This window comes from Rhinoraja longicauda, chromosome 31, assembly GCF_053455715.1.
Source record: "Rhinoraja longicauda isolate Sanriku21f chromosome 31, sRhiLon1.1, whole genome shotgun sequence".
Taxonomy (NCBI): Eukaryota; Metazoa; Chordata; class Chondrichthyes; order Rajiformes; family Arhynchobatidae; genus Rhinoraja; species Rhinoraja longicauda.
Window position 1 is genome coordinate 18,853,398 of NC_135983.1, and position 19,248 is coordinate 18,872,645.

Consider the following 19,248-nt stretch of genomic DNA (forward strand, 5'->3'; position numbering starts at 1 on the left):
AATAAGGGTATCCTTCATTATGCTGTGTAGAACTAACATAATGATAAATGGGGTGGATGAAGAACAGATCTGGTAACTCAAAAGTTTCATTCACAAAATACAGTGAGCCATGAGGTAATTCCACCACAAACCAACCTTAGGGCATGACATTTTCACTCTACTATTACCATCTAGCCAAGGGCCCAAGTCTAATCTGGTATGGCCCAGCAGCCACATCAGATAACCCTGCCTCTGACACACTATAAACAACAGAAGTAATAAGACAACAGAGCCAGTCAGTTCCTCAACTAACACCTCCAATAAAATCAGCAGGTATATAGGAATGCTGTCACTTCCAACCTCCCCGTCATTAAACACTTGCATTTTTGTGTGGCAAATATGCTGAATAACTGCCTAAAGATTCAGTGAATTTTCTTTAATAAAATTTCTAGAATTTTTTTGTACCATATATCTTTCAAGAATAAAATGCATTAGAAATTGCCACTAAGTTTTAGTACCAAAAAATCAATATAGTTATGTAACTCTTACAAGTATATTTTAATCAGAATAACAGTTCTGATTAAGATGCACAATGTAGCATGGTATGGTTTACTAATTGTATCAACCAAGCATATGGTGTCAATACTGGCTTCATGTATATGGGGCATGAGATACATTCTAAGAAAATCACCATTGCAACATAAGGACTTCATATGCCCATTAAACATGAAACATTTAAAATGTTATACGTAATTATTTCCAGCATTGTAAATGTTTTTATGTTTTGAGCAGTACTTAACTAATTGGAATTAGCACCTGCACGAAATACAGTTGTCATATTGTTGTACTCCAAAAGCCAAACATTAGATAGGACAGTGGCAGTGAAATGGTTTCAAAATACACGGGTTGTTAAAATTGTAATTGCCGATAAATATTAGATTTGGATCTTATTTTCCCTATAATTTTGTCTGGCATTATCAACAAACATGCTGAGATCTGGATAGATCATCGAATAGAACATATGTTCATGGAATTAATAATCTTTCTCCTCCTCTGTTCTCCTTTCCTTTATTTGTTATTTGCTCAGCATCTATATATTCATTTGGTTGTTTCACTAACTTTTTCACAAAACACAAAGTGCTGTAGGAACTCATTGGGTAGACAGCATCTGTGGAGGGAATAGACAGATAATGTTTTGAATTGGAATCCTTCTTCAGACTGATCTGCTGTTTGATCTTTACTGAATCTTCCCTGCATTTCTGTAGTACTCTGACTTTTTCTATATTTTCTTTTTTTAAAAATCTTCTCATGGGAGCTGATTATTGGATCTGCAAGTCAACTACAGTCTCAAAGGAACAGTACATCATAGAAAGTCCAGGTTCAATTGTTTTTGCAATTATACATCATATTCTCTACTCATTTTCTAATAAAGATTATATGATTTGCACTCCTCTAGTTTAACCTTTATCAACTATTGTTTAAAAGTAGTTTTTAAATCAATTTTCAAGACTTTCTTTAAAAGTAAATACTCAACCTTTTCCCTTCTTTGTTATTTTAAATTTTCCTCTCTCAGTCATCTCTCCTCTCTCAGAACACGTACATTATTTCAACAAAGAACCCATCATACGTCAGCCAAGATTTCACTTGCTTACAGACATTACATACAGATTTAATAATTTGATAAGTAAATAAATGAAACTAAGTGGAGTAGTTTTTCGGTTCAGTTGCATGGAACAGTATCTAATCAGCCAAATAAAACTGGATTTAGTCTCCTGCGCAGATTCTTTGCCCAACCAACACTTTTTTGGGCATGATGCAGAAGATCAACCAAATTGACCCCCTGCCAGATGGTCTGGCTGTTTAACAAGGCCTCAGCAATAGATAGGTCTCAGCCAGCTGGGCCTATGCCTGGAACTCGTTGACAGCCCTTGACAAGAGGCAAAGCTGGGGGAGAATCTTTGCCTTTGTTATTCTTAATGCATTTCAAATGATTTTCAAATAATTAAGATTCTTGTAAATAATTTCAAATCCTGTGCCAATTCTGACTGAGCTAGGCCTGGTCAGGTGGATTCCAACAAAATGCTGGAAAATCCCAGCAAGGAACAGCGCCATTCCTTGGACTGTAGGTCTTGGACTTATAACAAATGACGCTTACATCTGGACCATACTTACCTGGGAGGTTGCTGCAGCCAGCATGATTCATCCCCATGTTATTTATTAGCTTCTCTGGCCACCAGTTAACTATATGCAGCAGCTACTTACTCGACATGCTTATAATTTTCAGCATTTTGTGTTGAATGACAGCTAAATATGATTATTATTGTTATTTTTTTATTAGCCAACAATTACCAGATTTTTACACAGTTCCCCAAGGCTTTCTGACAGCTGATCACTCTTGGCTAGAAGATCACAGGTCGACGTTTGCATCTCCAGAATCCAATGTGGCCTGAGAAAATTTCAGCATTACATTGCTCATTGGCAGCTTAACTGCCAATAGTTAACTTGGACTTGTTTCTCTCCATTAGTCGTGCTGAAAATCTGTCGAGTTTTTGTCTATGCTACTTCATCGATTTGTCACAGCTTCCAGTTACTGCCTACTATCAAATTCTAATCCTCAAGAAAATTAGGTGCATTTATCTGTAGCATTGTGTCTCTCTGTGGTACTCCATTCTGATGTTTCTTGGGGTGCTGGTGTCATAGATTTAGACATTTCAAATTTATTGTTGCTGTCTGTTATTTGACAAATGAGAACCTAGCTTTTGGCCCCAAGAGAAAATAGTTGGTGAAAGACATGATCCAAATCCTCTGAACGACAGTAATCTTGGCAGAGATCATCATCTCCAATAATCTCTCCTGGATGAGGTTCAAAGGTCTCTGCAGAGAGTCAATGGCAAGGGGTTATATCATCCTTGTAGCACTGCACAGTTGAAAAAACTTTTCCAGGTCCATTATCTTGTCTTTGCCATCCACTGGTTAACATAAAGGTGCCAAGGCAACCGGCACACCCATTGTTCACTCCAGCAAGATCTTCAAATTACAGCCTCGGTAGTTGTGGAGCAGAGCAACATGGCAGGAAGCAAAACATGAGCTACAAGGTCAGGACTTATTTGGCAATCAGCTTATTCAGAAAAATGTTTCCCTTCTGAGCTGTGCCAACAGTTGTTATGCAGTTGGCCAAAAAAATGCTGAGTGCCAAGCCAACAGATGACAAACAGCACTATTAGGCAAATGCATTTTTAGAGTTTATGAGTCATCTGCACAAAGCAAGATTTTTTCAATACTCAAACCAAGAATGCAAAACTTTGTTTAAAATATTTCTAACAGTGGCCACAATTAATTACATATTAAAGGAAAGATTTAGAATTGATCCTTTTGAAATTTGTAGTCATCAAATCTTAATCAAAAGTGTATAATCTGAAGAAAAATAACTCAAGAGAACCACCCCTCAGGTACCTTCCCCCACAGCCGCAAGAGATGCAACGCCTGTCCCTATACCTCCTCCCTCAACTCTGTCCAGGGACCCTGACAGGTTAGGCAGAGGTTCACTTGCACCTCCCCTAACCTCATCTACTGTATACATTGTTCAAAGTGTGGACTCCTATACATAGGCGAGACCAAACGTAGATTGGGTGATCGTTTCACTGAACATCTTCGCTCAGTCCACCTGGACCTACCTGATTACCTGGTTGCCAAACACTTTAATTCCCCTTCCTATTCCCATGCAGACCTTTGTGTCCTGGGCCTCCTCCATTGTCAGAGTGAAGCCAAATGCAAATTGGAGGAACAGCACCTCATATTTTGCTTGGGCAGCGATATGAATATTGATTTCTCTAACTTCAAGTTACCCTTGCATCCCCTCTTTCTCCATCCCTCCCCTAACAAAGTTGTACTAACTTCAAAGTTGTCTTGTTGAGCCTCATTGTAACTCGTTTTCACCTAGCCCACTGCTAACAATAGCATGTTTCCTTTATCATCGCTACTTTATTGCATATCTTTTATTCATTTCTTCTATATCTCTCTATATCACTACATCTCTCATTTCCTTTACCCCTGACTCAATCTGAAGAAGGGTCTCAACCCAAAACTTCACCATTCCTTTTCTCCAACGATGCTGTCTGACCTGCTGAGTTACTCCAGCTTTTTGTGTCTATCTTCGGTTTAAACCAGTATCTGCAGTTCCTTCCTACAAAATTGTGATTCCTGTTTTTATGTGTTGTCTACTCAATTGAATACAATTTATGTGTCTTTGTTGAAATGAATGATGCACAGCTCTGGATATTTGTTTTGACAGAAGAATAAGTAATAGTGCAATACATAAAGAATTAAACTACATTATAATTGAGAAACTGTTTTCTTGAAATGGTATTGTAACAGTCTGCCATTGGAAGATGTTAGGGATGATAAGTGATGACAAATGATAAGTGTTATACATTGATGCATATGACCATAACAAATCATAAGATCATAAGTTATAAGATCATGTGATAGGAGTAGAATTAGGCCATTCGGCCCATCAGGTCTACTCCGCCATTCAATGAATAATGAATGAATTAAAAAAATTATTAGCCAAGTATGTATACATACAAGGAATTTGCCTTGGTACATTGCTCACAAAAGGTTAAAAACACAATATACAGCAGACAATTAAAATAAAACATTATAATTTAAACATGTGAATATAAAGTAGCAGAGTAAAAAGAGGCTACAGACTTTTGGCTGAAAAGTAGAGATACTGCTCGTGGAAAAAAGCTGTTTTTATGTCTGGCCGGAGTTGCCTCCCAGAAGGAAGTACTTCAAAGAGTTTGTGGCCAGGGTGAGAGGGGTCAGAGATGATCTTACCTGCTCGCTTCCTGGTCCTTGCAGTGTACAGTTCGTCAATGGGGGGGGGGAGGTTGCAGCCAACAACTTTCTCGGCTGATCGAACGAGGCGCTGCAGCCTCCGGATGTCATGCTTGGTAGCTGAGCCAAACCATGATGGCGAAGGTGAGGACAGACTCTATGATGGTAGTGTAAAACTGGAGCATCATTACCTGTGGCAGGTTGTGTTTCCTCAGCTGCCGAGGAAGTACATCCTCTGTTGGGCCTTTTTGACTGTGGAGTCGATGGTGGCCCCTCATTTAAGGTCTCTGGAGATGATGGTTCCGAGGAACCTAAATGACTTCACAGTTGTGACTGTAGTGTTGTTGATGATGAGTGGGGGGAGGGGAGGGGGAGCTCTCCTAAAGTCTACAATCAATTCAACTGTCTTAAGAGCATTGAGTTTCAGATTGTTGCGATGACGCTTCAGGACGCCAGCTGTGTCACCTCCTGTCTGTAGGCAGATTCCTCCCCATCCTGGATCAGTCCAATCAGGGTTATGTCGTCCGCAAATTTGAGAAGCTTGACAGAGGAGTCTGTGGATGTGCAGTCGTTGGTGTAGAGAGAGTAAAGGAGAGGGAAGAGTACGCAGCCTTGCAGTACTCCAATGCTGAGGGTCAGTGTGTCCGAGGTGTACATTGGCTGATCTATCTCTCCCTGCCTTCTCCCCATAACCTCTGACACCCGTACTAATCTTTGCCTTAAATATATTCACTGACTTTGCCTCCACAGCCTTCTGTGGCAAAGAATTCCACAGATTCACCACCCTGTGAATCCAATCTGCTGTGGCAGCATCCCAATTGTAGCTTCAAATATTTGCACATCAAAGGTAGCAACTGCATTAACAAATGTGTACCAATGCATTCAAGATACTGACATTGAATCAGCAATGCAGAGGAGTCCTGATATTTTCCTTTAGAGTTAACACCAAAGATCCAACTTAACACCAACAGATAATCATTATTATCAAATGACATCCAAGGCAAATTACAATGAGCAAAGAGCTGTGGTTAAGCGATTGGTTTAATGGTTACAATTCCAAATAAACATTTTCCATAAGTCATCAATTAACTCCATTTGCTCATCTCTGCTACCGTGACAACCTTGAAAATATCTTTCACAAAGCCACGACGGCATTTCTTCATTTCATAGAGTCATACAGCTCTGTTACCATAGTTAGACACAATGCAGAGCTTCCTTTGGTTTACCCCCCCCCCCCCTCAAATAGACAGCAATGTAATACGACTTAATTTTTGTTTCAACCATGTTTAACTGAGTTAAACCAAAATTTGCTGGAACCAAACAGTCAGCTGTTAAGTGGGTTTCATTCTGGGGGAAGATATTAGTCATTCTTCATGACTGACTGCACTCTCTTCTCTGTCTCATGCACCACTCCAACAGTGATGCTTTTAGTGGTATAATTTTAGATGATTCACCAGAGACTGTCTGGAGTCTAATTTATCCTTGGCCAAGTATTGAAATTGGATATTACTTAGAGGCTTATGCTATTTACATGGCTATGTTGATAGCATCAGTTGTATGCATCAATAAATATTATATGGAGAAATGCATCCCTGGCTGTTCATATTAAATCTTTCTATAATAAGGACAGAGTGCTCTGACAGTCATTTTGTTGGCTTCATTAGAAAAAACATTGATGACAGCTTGCTATGAACAAGCAATTCAAATGGCCCTCATATTATTATTATTATTATTATTATTATTATTATTATTATTATTATTATTATTATTATTATTATTATTATTGTAGTGGTAGTAAACAGAAGACTGTTTGACATAATGGTGTCTGTAATGCTATGATTGGCTTTGTTGTTTAAAAATGCCCGTAAATAATAAGGTCACAATAAGTAGATACATTTCAGGCTAGAGAGATGTAACCAGCAAAGTAGCCTAGGGATTGGTTCTTGGCCCTCAATTGTTTACTATTTGCATTAATGACCTGAAGAAGTGAACAAAATGTAAGGTTTTCAAGTTTGCGGATGATACAAAATTAGATGTAAAGACATGTTGTGATGAGGACGTTGTTATTCTGTAACAGGATATAGATAGATTGAGTGTTTAGACATAAACCTGGCAATTGGAGTTTAATGTGAGGAAGTGTTAGGTCATGCCCCAGTAAAAGGAATTAAAAGGTGGATTGTTACCAAAATAGCGAGAAATGAATGAAATTCTGATGGATCCAGGCGTCCTCGTGCATGAATCACAAAAGGTTATCAAGAACGTCCCACAATTAATTGATAAATGGCACATTTGCCCTTATTATTGCAAAGGGGGTTGGAGTTTAAGATTAGGGATGTTTTGTTGCAGTTGTGTGAGAGGCCACACCATGCACTAATACAGTGGCATGGAAGGCAGTCTGAAAAAGATACACCAAAATTATCCCAGGATGGCCTAGTGGCGCAGTGGTGGAGTTGCTAGCTTACAGCGCCAGAGACCCCGATTCCAACCTGACTGGGTGCTGTCTATACAGAGTTTGTACATTCTCCCCGTCACCCTGTGGGTTTTTCCTGGGTGCTCTAGTTTCCTCTCACTTTCCAAAGGTGTGCAGGCTTGTAGGTTAATTGGCTTCTGTAAATTGTCCCTAGTGCATAGGAAAAAGATAATGTACAGGTGATCGCTGGTCAGCATGGACTTGGTGGACCATCGGGCCTGTTTTCATGTTGAAAACTAAAACTAAACTAAACTAAGCTAGAGGGTTGCCCCATCAAGAGAAGTATGACTGTTTAGGTCTACTGCTTGACTTTTAGAAGAATGAGTGGCATAAGAGGCCAATCATTTCAAACAGGCCGTAGAAATTTCTTCTCTCATGGGCTAGTGAATTTGGGGAATTGGCTGTCCCCAAAGGTGGTGGAAATCAAATCATGAGATATATTTATGGTGGAGATCGATAAATGTTTTAAACTCCAAGGAATTGATGTTTTGGGAGAAATGGCACAGAAAAGGAGTTGAAACCAGCAGAGATCAGCCGTGATTATATTGCATGGTGGCTCAGGCTTGAGGGGCCTGTGGACCTTCTCCTGCTCCTACTTTCCTGTGTTCTTGTGTCCAAGATATTCCAAATTAGCAACAGATTTCATCTGGTTTAGCACCATAACATTGATGTGGTCAAAATCTATTTTCTTTTCAAAAACAACTGAATGCAGATGCAATTTGACACAAAAACTATTTTTCCTGCTGGAAGCCAGCAAATCCAATCCATGTACATACAGTTTAAAATTGCAAATCCCAAATTATTCTGCAGTTTTGGGGGTTAATCTGCCAAAATGTTCCTCTGTTGGATTTCCCATTGGCACTGGGTCAAATGTCTCAAATCCAGCACCAGGTTATTTCAATGAGAATTGTAGGAATGTGGAAAAGAGAGTAAAGAGCCGGTGGATGTAGAGTACCTTGACTTTCAGAAAGCTTTCGACAAGGTCCCAAATAAGAGATTAGTGTGCAAAATTAAAGCACATGGTATTGGGGGTAGGGTACTGAATTTGTGTCAAATTGCATCTGCATTCAGTTGTTTTTGAAAAGAAAATAGATTTTGACCACATCAATGTTATGGTGCTAAACCAGATGAAATCTGTAGCTAATTTGGAATATCTTGGACACAAGAACACAGGAAAGTAGGAGCAGGAGAAGGTCCACAGGCCCCTCAAGCCTGAGCCACCATGCAATATAATCACGGATAGAAAATTGGTTGGCAGACAGAAAGCAAAGAGTGGGGATAAATGGGTCCCTTTCAGAATGGCAGGCAGTGACTAGTGCAAGGCTCGGTGCTGGGACCGCAGCTATTTACAATATACATTAATGACTTGGATGAAGGGATTAAAAGTAACATTAGCAAATTTGCAGATGACACAAAGCTGGGTGGCAGTGTGAACTGTGAGGAAGATGCTATGAGGTTGCAGGGTGACTTGGACAGGCTGTGTGAGTGGGCGGATGCATGGCAGATGCAGTTTAATGTGGATAAGTGTGAGGTTATCCACTTTGGTGGTAAGAATAGGAAGGCAGATTATTATCTGAATGGTGTCAAGTTAGGAAAAGGGGACGTGCAACGAGATCTGGGTGTCCTAGTGCATCAGTCACTGAAAGGAAGCATGCAGGTACAGCAGGCAGTGAAGAAAGCCAATGGAATGTTGGCCTTCATAACAAGAGGAGTTGAGTATAGGAGCAAAGAGGTCCTTCTACAGTTGTACAGGGCCCTAGTGAGACCGCACCTGGAGTACTGTGTGCAGTTTTGGTCTCAAAATTTGAGGAAGGATATTCTTGCTATTGAGGGCGTGCAGCATAGGTTTACTAGGTTAATTCCCGGAATGGCGGGACTGTCGTATGTTGAAAGACTGGAGCGACTAGGCTTATGTCTCTAATAAAGCTCTGTTATATACACTGGAATTTAGATGAGAGGGGATCTTTTTGAAACATATAAGATTATTAAGGGGTTGGACACGTTAGAGGCAGGAAACATGTTCCCAATGTTGGGGGAATCCAGAACCAGGGGCCACAGTTTAAGAATAAGGGGTAGGCCATTTAGAACAGAGATGAGGAAAAACATTTTCGGTCAGAGAGTTGTAAATCTGTGGAATTCTCTGCTTCTGAAGGCAGTGGAGGCCAGTTCTCTGAATGCTTTCAAGAGAGAGCTAGATAGAGCTCTTAAGGATAGCGGTGTCAGGGGGTATGGGGAGAAGGCAGGAACGGGGTACTGACTGAGAATGATCAGCAATGATCACATTGAATGGTGGTGCTTGCTCGAAGGGCCGAATGGCCTACTCCTGCACCTATTGTCTATTGTCTAAATTCCTTTTTTGCCAGTTTTATTTATTTTTTTAATCTTTTTTAATTTAAAAAAACTTTTTTTTAAATTGTGCTTCATTATTAAATGTATTATGTGACAGTAACATTTATAGGAATGTAATCTTTCAGATTTGACAACCAGTAAAACAAAAGACAGGAATTGGCTAACTGTCAGATAGTTTTAAGGGAGTTTTGGAGTGGGGTTTCTTCCATGTCTGTGACTATCAGGTCAAGTTGACTGGAGTCCATGATACATGATCTCATGAACTCATGTATGGCTTTCACATCTGGATGAAATAAGTTTGTGAGGTGGCAATGGGTGACAATTGCAAGTTGCTACATAATCTTTCAGACTTGTGGTCTATCTATACATATCATCTTTTATTTTATCTCTAAGGGTTTTCCAGGAGATATTGGACCACCAGGGCAAAATGGTCCAGAAGGCCAAAAGGTGAGCAGATTTATATGGCTTTTCCATTCCGGCAAACAATTAGACAACTAAAACAATGTCCTGACTTCAATATTTGGTTATCTTTCAAAAAGTTGGCCTGACTTGACAGTCAGTACTTGTATTTTTATAAATACCTCACCAATTATTAAAAAATGTAACAAATGCTGGAAGTCAGAAATTTGGGAAGTCAGACGTGATGGCTGCAGTAGTTATTTCCTTACAAAGATAAACTACATTTAAGTTTCTTTAATTTTTTATAGGGGAAACCTGGAGCACGAGGTCTACCTGGACCACAGGGCATAGGTGGTCGAGAGGTAAGTCCTGAGATAAAACTATATTGGTAAGTAAAGAGTGGGAATAGTTGGATCTGGAGTGGGAATAATTGGCAGGATGAGGCACCTGCTTGGTTATTCACAGTCCAGATCAATGAGGTTTGCAGGTTAATTGGTTTTGGTAAAATTGTAAATTGTACCTAGTGTGTTGGATAGTGTTAGTGTATGGGGTGATCGCTGGTCAGCGCGGACTCAGTGGGCTGATGGGCCCGTTTCTGTGCTGTATCTCTAAAGTCTAAATAGTATAGCAGGATATTTTTTTAAAAGGCAACTCAGGCCAACAGACATGTTTCCCAATTTATGGTCATAAATTTCTGGTTGTTTCATTCCAATTAAGAAAGACTATGCAGGCGAGATAATGCCGATCATCCTCCTATTGCAGTTATTTTAGCATGTCCATGGGGCAAAGTGCCTTTGAAGTAAAAAATTTAATGTGTATTTCAATAACCAGTGCATATTATTAATTGACATTCATTTTTCACATGCTTTATTAAAGGGGGATGAAGGACCAAGTGGACCTTTGGGAGAGCCTGGCCCTGAGGTATGCTTAAAATTTCAGGCTTTCATTGGTATCAATGGAAACATGAAGAATCTAGAATAAGTTATGGTCAGGCAAAGTTTAATTGTTTAACTAACTTTATACCTTGAAGCAAAGTGCTGGATAGAATAAAAGGATTCCCAATTCTCATTAGATCTCTTTGTGGCCCTTTGGCTGTATAAAAGAGTGGGATGAGGGAATGAGATGAAATCTGTCCTTAACTTTGGAATAGATTTAAGCAAGTGTAGTATTAAAGAGCCCTGATAAAACTAATGAGTGTGAATCAAAGACACACTTCCACTGATTCAAGTGATACCATCAAAGGAATATTATCGTGGTTGTTGAAGTTGGTTATCTCATTCCCAAAACATTACCGCAAGACTTCCTCAGGGCAATACCCCAGCCCAACCACCTTCAGCTGCTTTTTCACAGACCTTACCTACATTTTTAAGGTGATAAGATGGCATGATCACTAATGTCCAATTCTATTTGCATGTTTACAAGCAAATCCACAATATCAAACCATACATTTTTTGTTTTTTCAGTATGTATTCGCATAACGGTAGTAATTACTAATATCTCACTGTTGGTTAGCTATTGCAGAGTATTTTACAACTTACAAGAATCTAAAAGTAAGATTCTTGTACAAGCAATTAGAAATTGTGCTGTACAATAGGTAAGCAAGCACCTTACTGCCCTAGGAAAAGACTTCCTTACCCTAGTCCAATGTATTCAATGATTCATGAGATCTTAAATATTCCACAAAGCTGTAATATTCTACTCATAACAATTTTTCTTTCACCTGGAGATCTGATAATTTCATTTCTATAATAATTCAATTAATTTTATCAGTTGAATAATTATATATGTTAATTGGACCTACAACCACTTTAAAGGATTTTCCAGCATTGTGTAAAGTTGTAGTAATTTGTCTTTAACTGGCTCAATTGAAATTGCAACTGACTATTGTGGATAATCTAAGGATGTGAGAGTTGAGAAAGGAAGCAAAAGAATGTTAAATCTAATCTATCTCTATTCCCCAGTCTTTAAATTGTACTCGGGTTTTACATCCCGCTACCTTTTCCAAATCGAATGTTCTCAAATTAAACATAACTTTCAGTCAATTGCAATTTTCATTGAACCAGATCATGACTCATGACTCATTAAAGTGAGAACTCAGCAAAACTTGAAGGGGAAAATGGGAAGCATAATTTGGAGGAAGGAAATGCTGAGTGGGACTTAAGTGAAGAACACTGAGTGTGATTTGAAAGTGTGAGTGCTGCATAAACTTTGAAGATTGGAATTCTAAGCTGAGATTTTAAAGGACAAAGGAATAGATCGGCTCATGGGAAAAGTTTGATGCAATGTTGAATGATATGTAGACATGATATTGACTAAGATTTAAGTGCAGAAACGTTGAACAACATTTTGGGGAAGAATGTTTGGGAAAGAGCACAAATTGAATTTTAAAGGAAGATGACGTGGGCAATTTGAAGGATGCATTGATTGAAATTTGCAGGATAGAGTGAAAGATAAGATTTGAAATGAGGATGCAGGAAGCAAACAAGATTTGGAGGAAGCAAATACTGGAAAAAGCGATGTAAACAAGAATTTGGGCAGAGTTCTGATCGAGATTTGGGCCAATCATTGTTACTGATTTGATTAATCAATTTAAGAAATAACATTCAGAATAATTGAATTTGTGACTAACTGATTTCTGGGATGGTTTGTATGTGGTATGACTTGAATATCTGCACACTGAACACAGATTTGTGTTCTGCACACTGAACTGCACATTGAAACTGGCATCTTGATTGATTCCTAGAATTACAATCCATTCTGTTTACAGAATGAGTCACATTAGGGATAAGATTCACCCAGTCATTGATAGGAAATTGAAGGCTGCATTGCTTACAGATTTCTCATTGAATAGGAGATGGGTGAAGATCTTATTTGCTGATGACAACTAAAATGTATGTGTTAATCTTATTTTTGTGCTGAGTTAGTAAGTAATATCCCTGATGGAAATGGAATGTTTTAATTTAAGTAACTTAAGTAAATAACAAAGCTGGTATGACACGCTGATTCATTAAAACAAACTCCCCTTAAGATCCTCTCAACACTGCTCAAGCACCAACTCAGAAAGATACTCTTTACAGTATGAATTTTCCCATTTCTCATATGTCCATTCTTGTGGTCAATTTCTGTGCCAGTATGTGCTGAGGGTTTGCCAGCTTTGTGAAGCAAGTCTGTTCTTGTTAGCATCTGGCTTGCCGCTGAACAGACTTATTTTGCATAGAATCTGTACCGTAAAGAAAGAAGAGACTTTCATCCCAGCAGTTTGGATAGCTTTCAAACCCATACACCAGATATGAAAGAACAAGGTGCTAACCCAATAAATGACAACATTCCATATTAGTGATGACATTTTACAGCATACCATTCCTTTGGAATATAACAGTATAACAGAACTTTATTGTCATTCGGTATAAATACCGAACAAAATTTCAGCAGTCACAAGACACAGCAAAAAAGAAAAGAACACAGGACACACGACCCCAACACAAACATCCATCACAGTGACTCCAAACACCCCCTCACTGTGATGGAAGGCAACAAAACTTCCACTCTCCTCCCCCCGCGCCCACGGACAGGCAGCTCGACCCTTACCGAGGCAACCGACACGCACAGCCCCCGCAAGGGGATGGAAGGCCCCGCGGCCGAGCCTCCCCGGGCACCGAAACGTCCCGCGGCCGAGCCGCGCTGGCGATGTTAAGTCCAGCGGCCAAGCCGCGCCGGGCGATGGAAGGCCCCGCGGCCGCTGCTAAGTCCCGCGGCCGAGCCGCACCGGGCACTGAAACGTCCCGCGGCCGAGCCGCGCTGGCGATGTTAAGTCCAGCGGCCAAGCCGCGCCGGGCGATGGAAGGCCCCGCGGCCGCTGCTAAGTCCCGCGGCCGAGCCGCACCGGGCACTGAAACGTCCCGCGGCCGAGCCGCGCTGGCAATGTTAAGTCCAGCAGCCAAGCCGCGCCGGGCGATGGAAGGCCCCGCGGCCGCTGCTAAGTCCCGCGGCCGAGCCGCACCGGGCACTGAAACGTCCCGCGGCCGAGCCGCGCCGGCGATGTTAAGTCCCGCAGCCGAATAATGCCAATAATGCCAACTGTCTGAGCAAGCCGTGGACCCAAAGCCTCTCCAGCAGCACGGCAGGGATCACCGGCGAACAGCGGCAACTGCCATCTTGTTGGATCCCCTGCCGCCCCGCTGCACCACAGGAGGAAGGTCATGTGCGTGGCACGCCGGGACAGGCGCCGGTCTTCCTGGGGGGGTTGAGCGCATCTATTGAAGCAACCCCCTCCCCCTCATTGGCACCAAACCTCTTCTGCATTGGTCCAGCACCCTCTCCTCCCCCACTCCCCCCCGTTCCCCTCCCCTACTCAACAAACTCCATCCCCCTCAACCCCCCCTTATTCCCCCTCAACCCCCCTTATTCCCCCTCCTCCACTCCCCCGCCACTCGCGCACTCGATCCCCCCTCCTCCCCTCACCCACTCCATCCTTCCTCAACCCCCTTATCCCCCACCTCCCCTCACCCCCCTCCCTCACCCACTCCATCCCCCCTCAACCCCCCCAAACCTCTCCTGCATTGGTCTAGCACCCTCCTCTCCCCCTTCCCCTCCTCTCACCCATTCCATCCCCCCTCTATCCCCCGTATCACCTCCTCCTTCCCCCCACTCACCCACTCCACCCCCCCTCTCCTTAACCTCCACTCCCCCCCCACTCACTCACTCCATCCCACCTGAACCCCCCTCCTTCCCTCCCTCTACTGACCCACTCAATCCCCCCTTATCCCCCACTCCTCCGTTCCACCTACTCACCCACTCCACCTCTCTTCAATCCACCTCTTCCCCCCCCCTCACCCACTCTCTCCCCGCAACCCCCCTTATCCCCCCCCTCTTGTCAACCCCCCCACTCACCCAACTCCATCCGCCCCAAGCCCCCTTTATCTCCCCCCTCCCCTCCCCCCGCCCCCCTTACCCACTCAACCACTCCATTCCCCCTCACGTGGCCTATAAAGCAACCAGTCGTCTCCATTTTGCATCATCACAGGGGTGGAATGACATCGAAAACGCAGCTCGTCCTCCCAGCGGCGTGTGGGGTGGGGGGGGAGTGGGTGAGGGAGGGGGGGTGGATGAGGGATAAGGGGGGTTGATGGGGGATGGAATGGATGAGGGGGAGGAGTGGAGGAGGGGGGTTGAGGGGGGAAGCAGTGGATGTGTGGGGGGGAGGGGATGAGGGAGGTTCAGGAGGGATGGAGTGGGTGAGTTAGCGGCAGCTCGTCAGCCCACAGGCCCCCCCCCCATTGACCATCACTCTGGCGGGTCCCGCCCCCTACGGGCATCGTGGCCCCCCATCCCTCATTGACCGTCACTCAGGCGGGTCCCATTGTGACATCATACTCTGAACATGGCAGGCATCGGTTTAATAAGGTGATTTTTAAACTTTAAAATCTCTCTAACTTTAAAAATAAAAGACCAATTTGAATGAGTGTTAAACACTCCCTGGGACAATGGTGAGTAGGGTGGTCCTAAAATTGTTGCGCTATCGTTTACCATTTTTTGGATGAAAACCGCATCAAGTAACAACCGCACAGCGGGCACAAACGCACAACGGGCTCAAACGTAGGGAACAAACAAGATGAGAGTTTTAGTAATATAATATAGATTTCTAAGTCAACACATGCTTTATGCCTTTATGCTTGGTGGAAGCTTGTAAATGTTATGTCAATCAATATTAAGTGTAAGTAATATTAAATGAGTCTTGGAATCACCAATTCAAGAACACTGTTTCTCAAACAATATCGCTTCATAATAGCTTGGGTGAGCTGGTAAAAGAGTTTGTTCGGTGATCCACTTGAATTTCCGACCATCGAGGAGAGTTTCACCACCTGGGACATCTATCAGGAATTTGTACAAGAGCTGCCTGTAATGTTCCTACCACTATTTGTGTGGAATGCATTCCACTTGGGCAGGTCCCCGAATTTCAAGGGCTATATGATGTATTACACCAATGTACTGAGGTAGCCCCCAACTTTTAATGACATTTAAAATTCTTCTCAATGAGTTTTGGAATGGATCCATTATTCAAGCATGTGGCATTAATTTCCTTCTATTTATGTGTATTATTCTAGGGACGTCCTGGGAGGAGAGGATTTCCAGGCAAACCAGGACCTGATGGTCCTAAGGTAAAGAATACATGGATATAACAACATTGATCATATTTTGACTGCTTTGTGTACATTTAACTAGAATTACAGCTAAACAGTAACATCAAAAATGTATTTCAAGAAATGTTTCTTCCAATATTTCACGATCACATTACATTAAAGTTCATTGATGTCCTCTGAGAGATGTCTAACTTCATTTGATTGCACCAGATATGACTTTAGCTTTAATTAACAGTTATTAAAGTAAATTGTCATATTACAAACAATTTGTGCATGGATTAGAGAGATATATGATAGAAATGCAATTCTTTCCCAAAATCTCTGAAATGAGGCTGGTCCTTGTTTAAATTGAAATTGTAACAGATTGAACCAAACTTAACACTGTTTAGTTTCATCATAAGTATAAGTTAACAAAAATATATATCAGCAAATTCTTGATCCTATTTTATGTTTTGCCACCGAGGCAGGAATTGTGCAGTGAGTATATATTGGCTGCCTGGGAGAGCTTAGATTCTAACATCCTGCATGCAGATGGCCTGATGAAAACAGGTATTTCTGTGGGTTCTAGCCCAGAAGAATATCAAGATTCTGGGAGCATGACACCCCAATGGAAAGACACACTGGCGGTTGCCCATATTAATCTTTTCCAGTTGGGAGGGGAACATATGCATCCATGAAAATGATTTTTAATTGATCTTTTCGTGTTACTTTTGCCAGATTGCCAGTTACTGGCCATTGTTTTAAGACCTAATTTGCGAATTTATTGGGACTATTACAAAAACCAGGCACAGGATCCAGTAATTGTGTAATTGGCCAGAGTGCTGATGTAAACGGAGCTATGGTATCTGTGGGCTTGAACTTGAATTAAAATCAATTCTCATCCTGACAGTCTCACAAAGCAAGTTCATGTTTTTTAAGTATTAAACATTCTGTGAACTCAAAACATTCTTAATTTTGTAACATTTTTTATGAAGAAATGTGTGAAACTTTCTAAAGTCGTGCACTTTTTCATAATTTCACACACACATGAGTGAATCAGAGATTATAATAATTTCTTCGCATACCCATTATTTTTCTTGTGATGGTACATGCCAGTACATTGTTCCAGCATCTCTAATGTGACACACATGTTTATTAATCATGCTTAGCGATTGGACGATGTAAGTGAATGAATTAGAACATTTATTTATTTAGACTTAGAATTTAGTGATTATAAATTATATATCTCCAATGTTGGGTATATTAACGGAAAAAAATGTTGATAAATATAACTTAATTTTAATTGAGAATAGACGAAGTTGGGCACAAACCTCTTCTGCATTGGTCCAGCACCCCCCCCCCACCCTTCCCCCCTCCCTCCCCCTCCCCCTCCCCTTCCCTCTCCCCTTCCCCTCTCCCTCCACCTCCCTCCCCATCCACCTCCCTCCCCTCCCCTTCCCCTCCCCCCACTCCATCCCTCTCAACCCCCCCTTATCTTCCCTCCTCTCCCCTCCCCTCCCCCTCCCTCCACTCCCTCCCTCCCTAGGAGATCGATTTAAACTTTAAAATGTGAATAACTTTAAATATATAACGCCGATTTCAATGAAACTTCTTCCATTAACACCAAAGGGACGACGGTGAGTAAGGTGGGCCTAAAATTGCCGTGCTGTAGTGTACCGTTCTGGCTGTAGTTCAGAAACAAACAAACAAACGAGAGTTTTAGTATATCGATTGGCAATGAAGAACTGCTTTGAAAGTATGCATCATTTATTCAATGTCAATGTACTGCAAGGGAAGCATAAATTATAGAAAAGTAATAAATGTAAAATTATTTTGATATAATGACTGCATTTCGATGATACAAAGATGTTAGTTAAGTATTGAACTTCTATGGATGTGACAGTCTATCGCATGATATGATATTATATAATTTTATATAATAGTTTAATGGCATTGTCTCTTTTACTTATGACGAGCATGCCATTTTCATGGAATTTCATGGGCCCAATATGCACATATGAAGTTTTATAACCGTGAACATGTTGAGTTTAAATAAGTTGACGCTTTAGAGATAAATGTATTGATTCGCGATAAACTGTAATCTGGCCCTCACTGATCCTGGAAATGCATTATTTATTTAGATTGAGGAATTCGTTTTCTTTTCTTGTAGAAATTCCAGGCTCTGGAGAATTTCATACCATTTCAAAATAATCTTTAAATATGTTAGTGTGAAGCTGTATTTTCTTGAGATTTTAATTGTTTTCTCCCAACCCAAAGGGTGAACCTGGCGATCTTGGAAAAGGGGGGAAAGTTGGAGAGCAGGTACTGATTGGCTTTTTGTTCGCATTTCATAACCACAATTCATTGTATCAAGCCGTATTTTGATTAATGCACATCTGGTGTAAATCTAAAAGTGTCCAATTTTAACCATGCACTATTAAAGCACTTAGTCCAGCTAAAACACATTTGCAAACCAAACATGGACTTTTACAACTGTTTGTGCTGAGCTGGCAATATTAAATATTGTATGTGCTAATCAATAAAAATACTGATTGCTGGAGAACAAATTGTGATCCAAACTCATTGCACTGCATAGTTTGGAAATTGATCATTGTTAATGAAGCACTGTAAGTATCTTATTTCCATCAATAATATGTGTAGAGATTTTTTGCAAACATCTTGTGCCTTCAGTACATTTTGCTCAATTTTAACTATACAGATTTTTAATTTAAAAAATATATATATAGTCTGTAATGTTCGGTGACTTGGTATCTTTTTCTGGTAACTCCACTATTTTCGCACTCATTGAGGAATCTAATTCAGATCTGATCTGTGCAGTGCCTTCTGTCCATAAATCCCACTGAAATAGTTTTAACCAGTTGTCATTGAAAATGTGACAGAAATTAAACAGATCAGTGAAAATGATGAATTGTTCAAAAAATTAATTAATCAGCATTACCTAACAATACTTAACTGTAATTTATAAAAATATATGAAGGGAAATAGAAAGATTCCAGGGAATTATAGGCCGGTAAGCCTCACACCAGTGGTTGTTAAGTTATTGAAGAGGATAAGTTAAGTTATTCAGAATAG

At 41.1% G+C, this 19,248-nt stretch overlaps 1 protein-coding gene across 1 annotated transcript in view; it reads left to right on the forward strand.

The window, feature by feature from the left end:
• The window catches only part of LOC144608367 (uncharacterized), a 334,350-nt gene that overhangs the window by 171,090 nt on the left and 144,012 nt on the right, over positions 1 to 19,248 (forward strand). Inside the window, 5 exon segments of the mRNA XM_078426045.1 lie at positions 10,031 to 10,084; positions 10,345 to 10,398; positions 10,913 to 10,957; positions 16,141 to 16,194; positions 18,433 to 18,477. Of these exon segments, the coding sequence (XP_078282171.1) occupies positions 10,031 to 10,084; positions 10,345 to 10,398; positions 10,913 to 10,957; positions 16,141 to 16,194; positions 18,433 to 18,477 (252 nt within the window).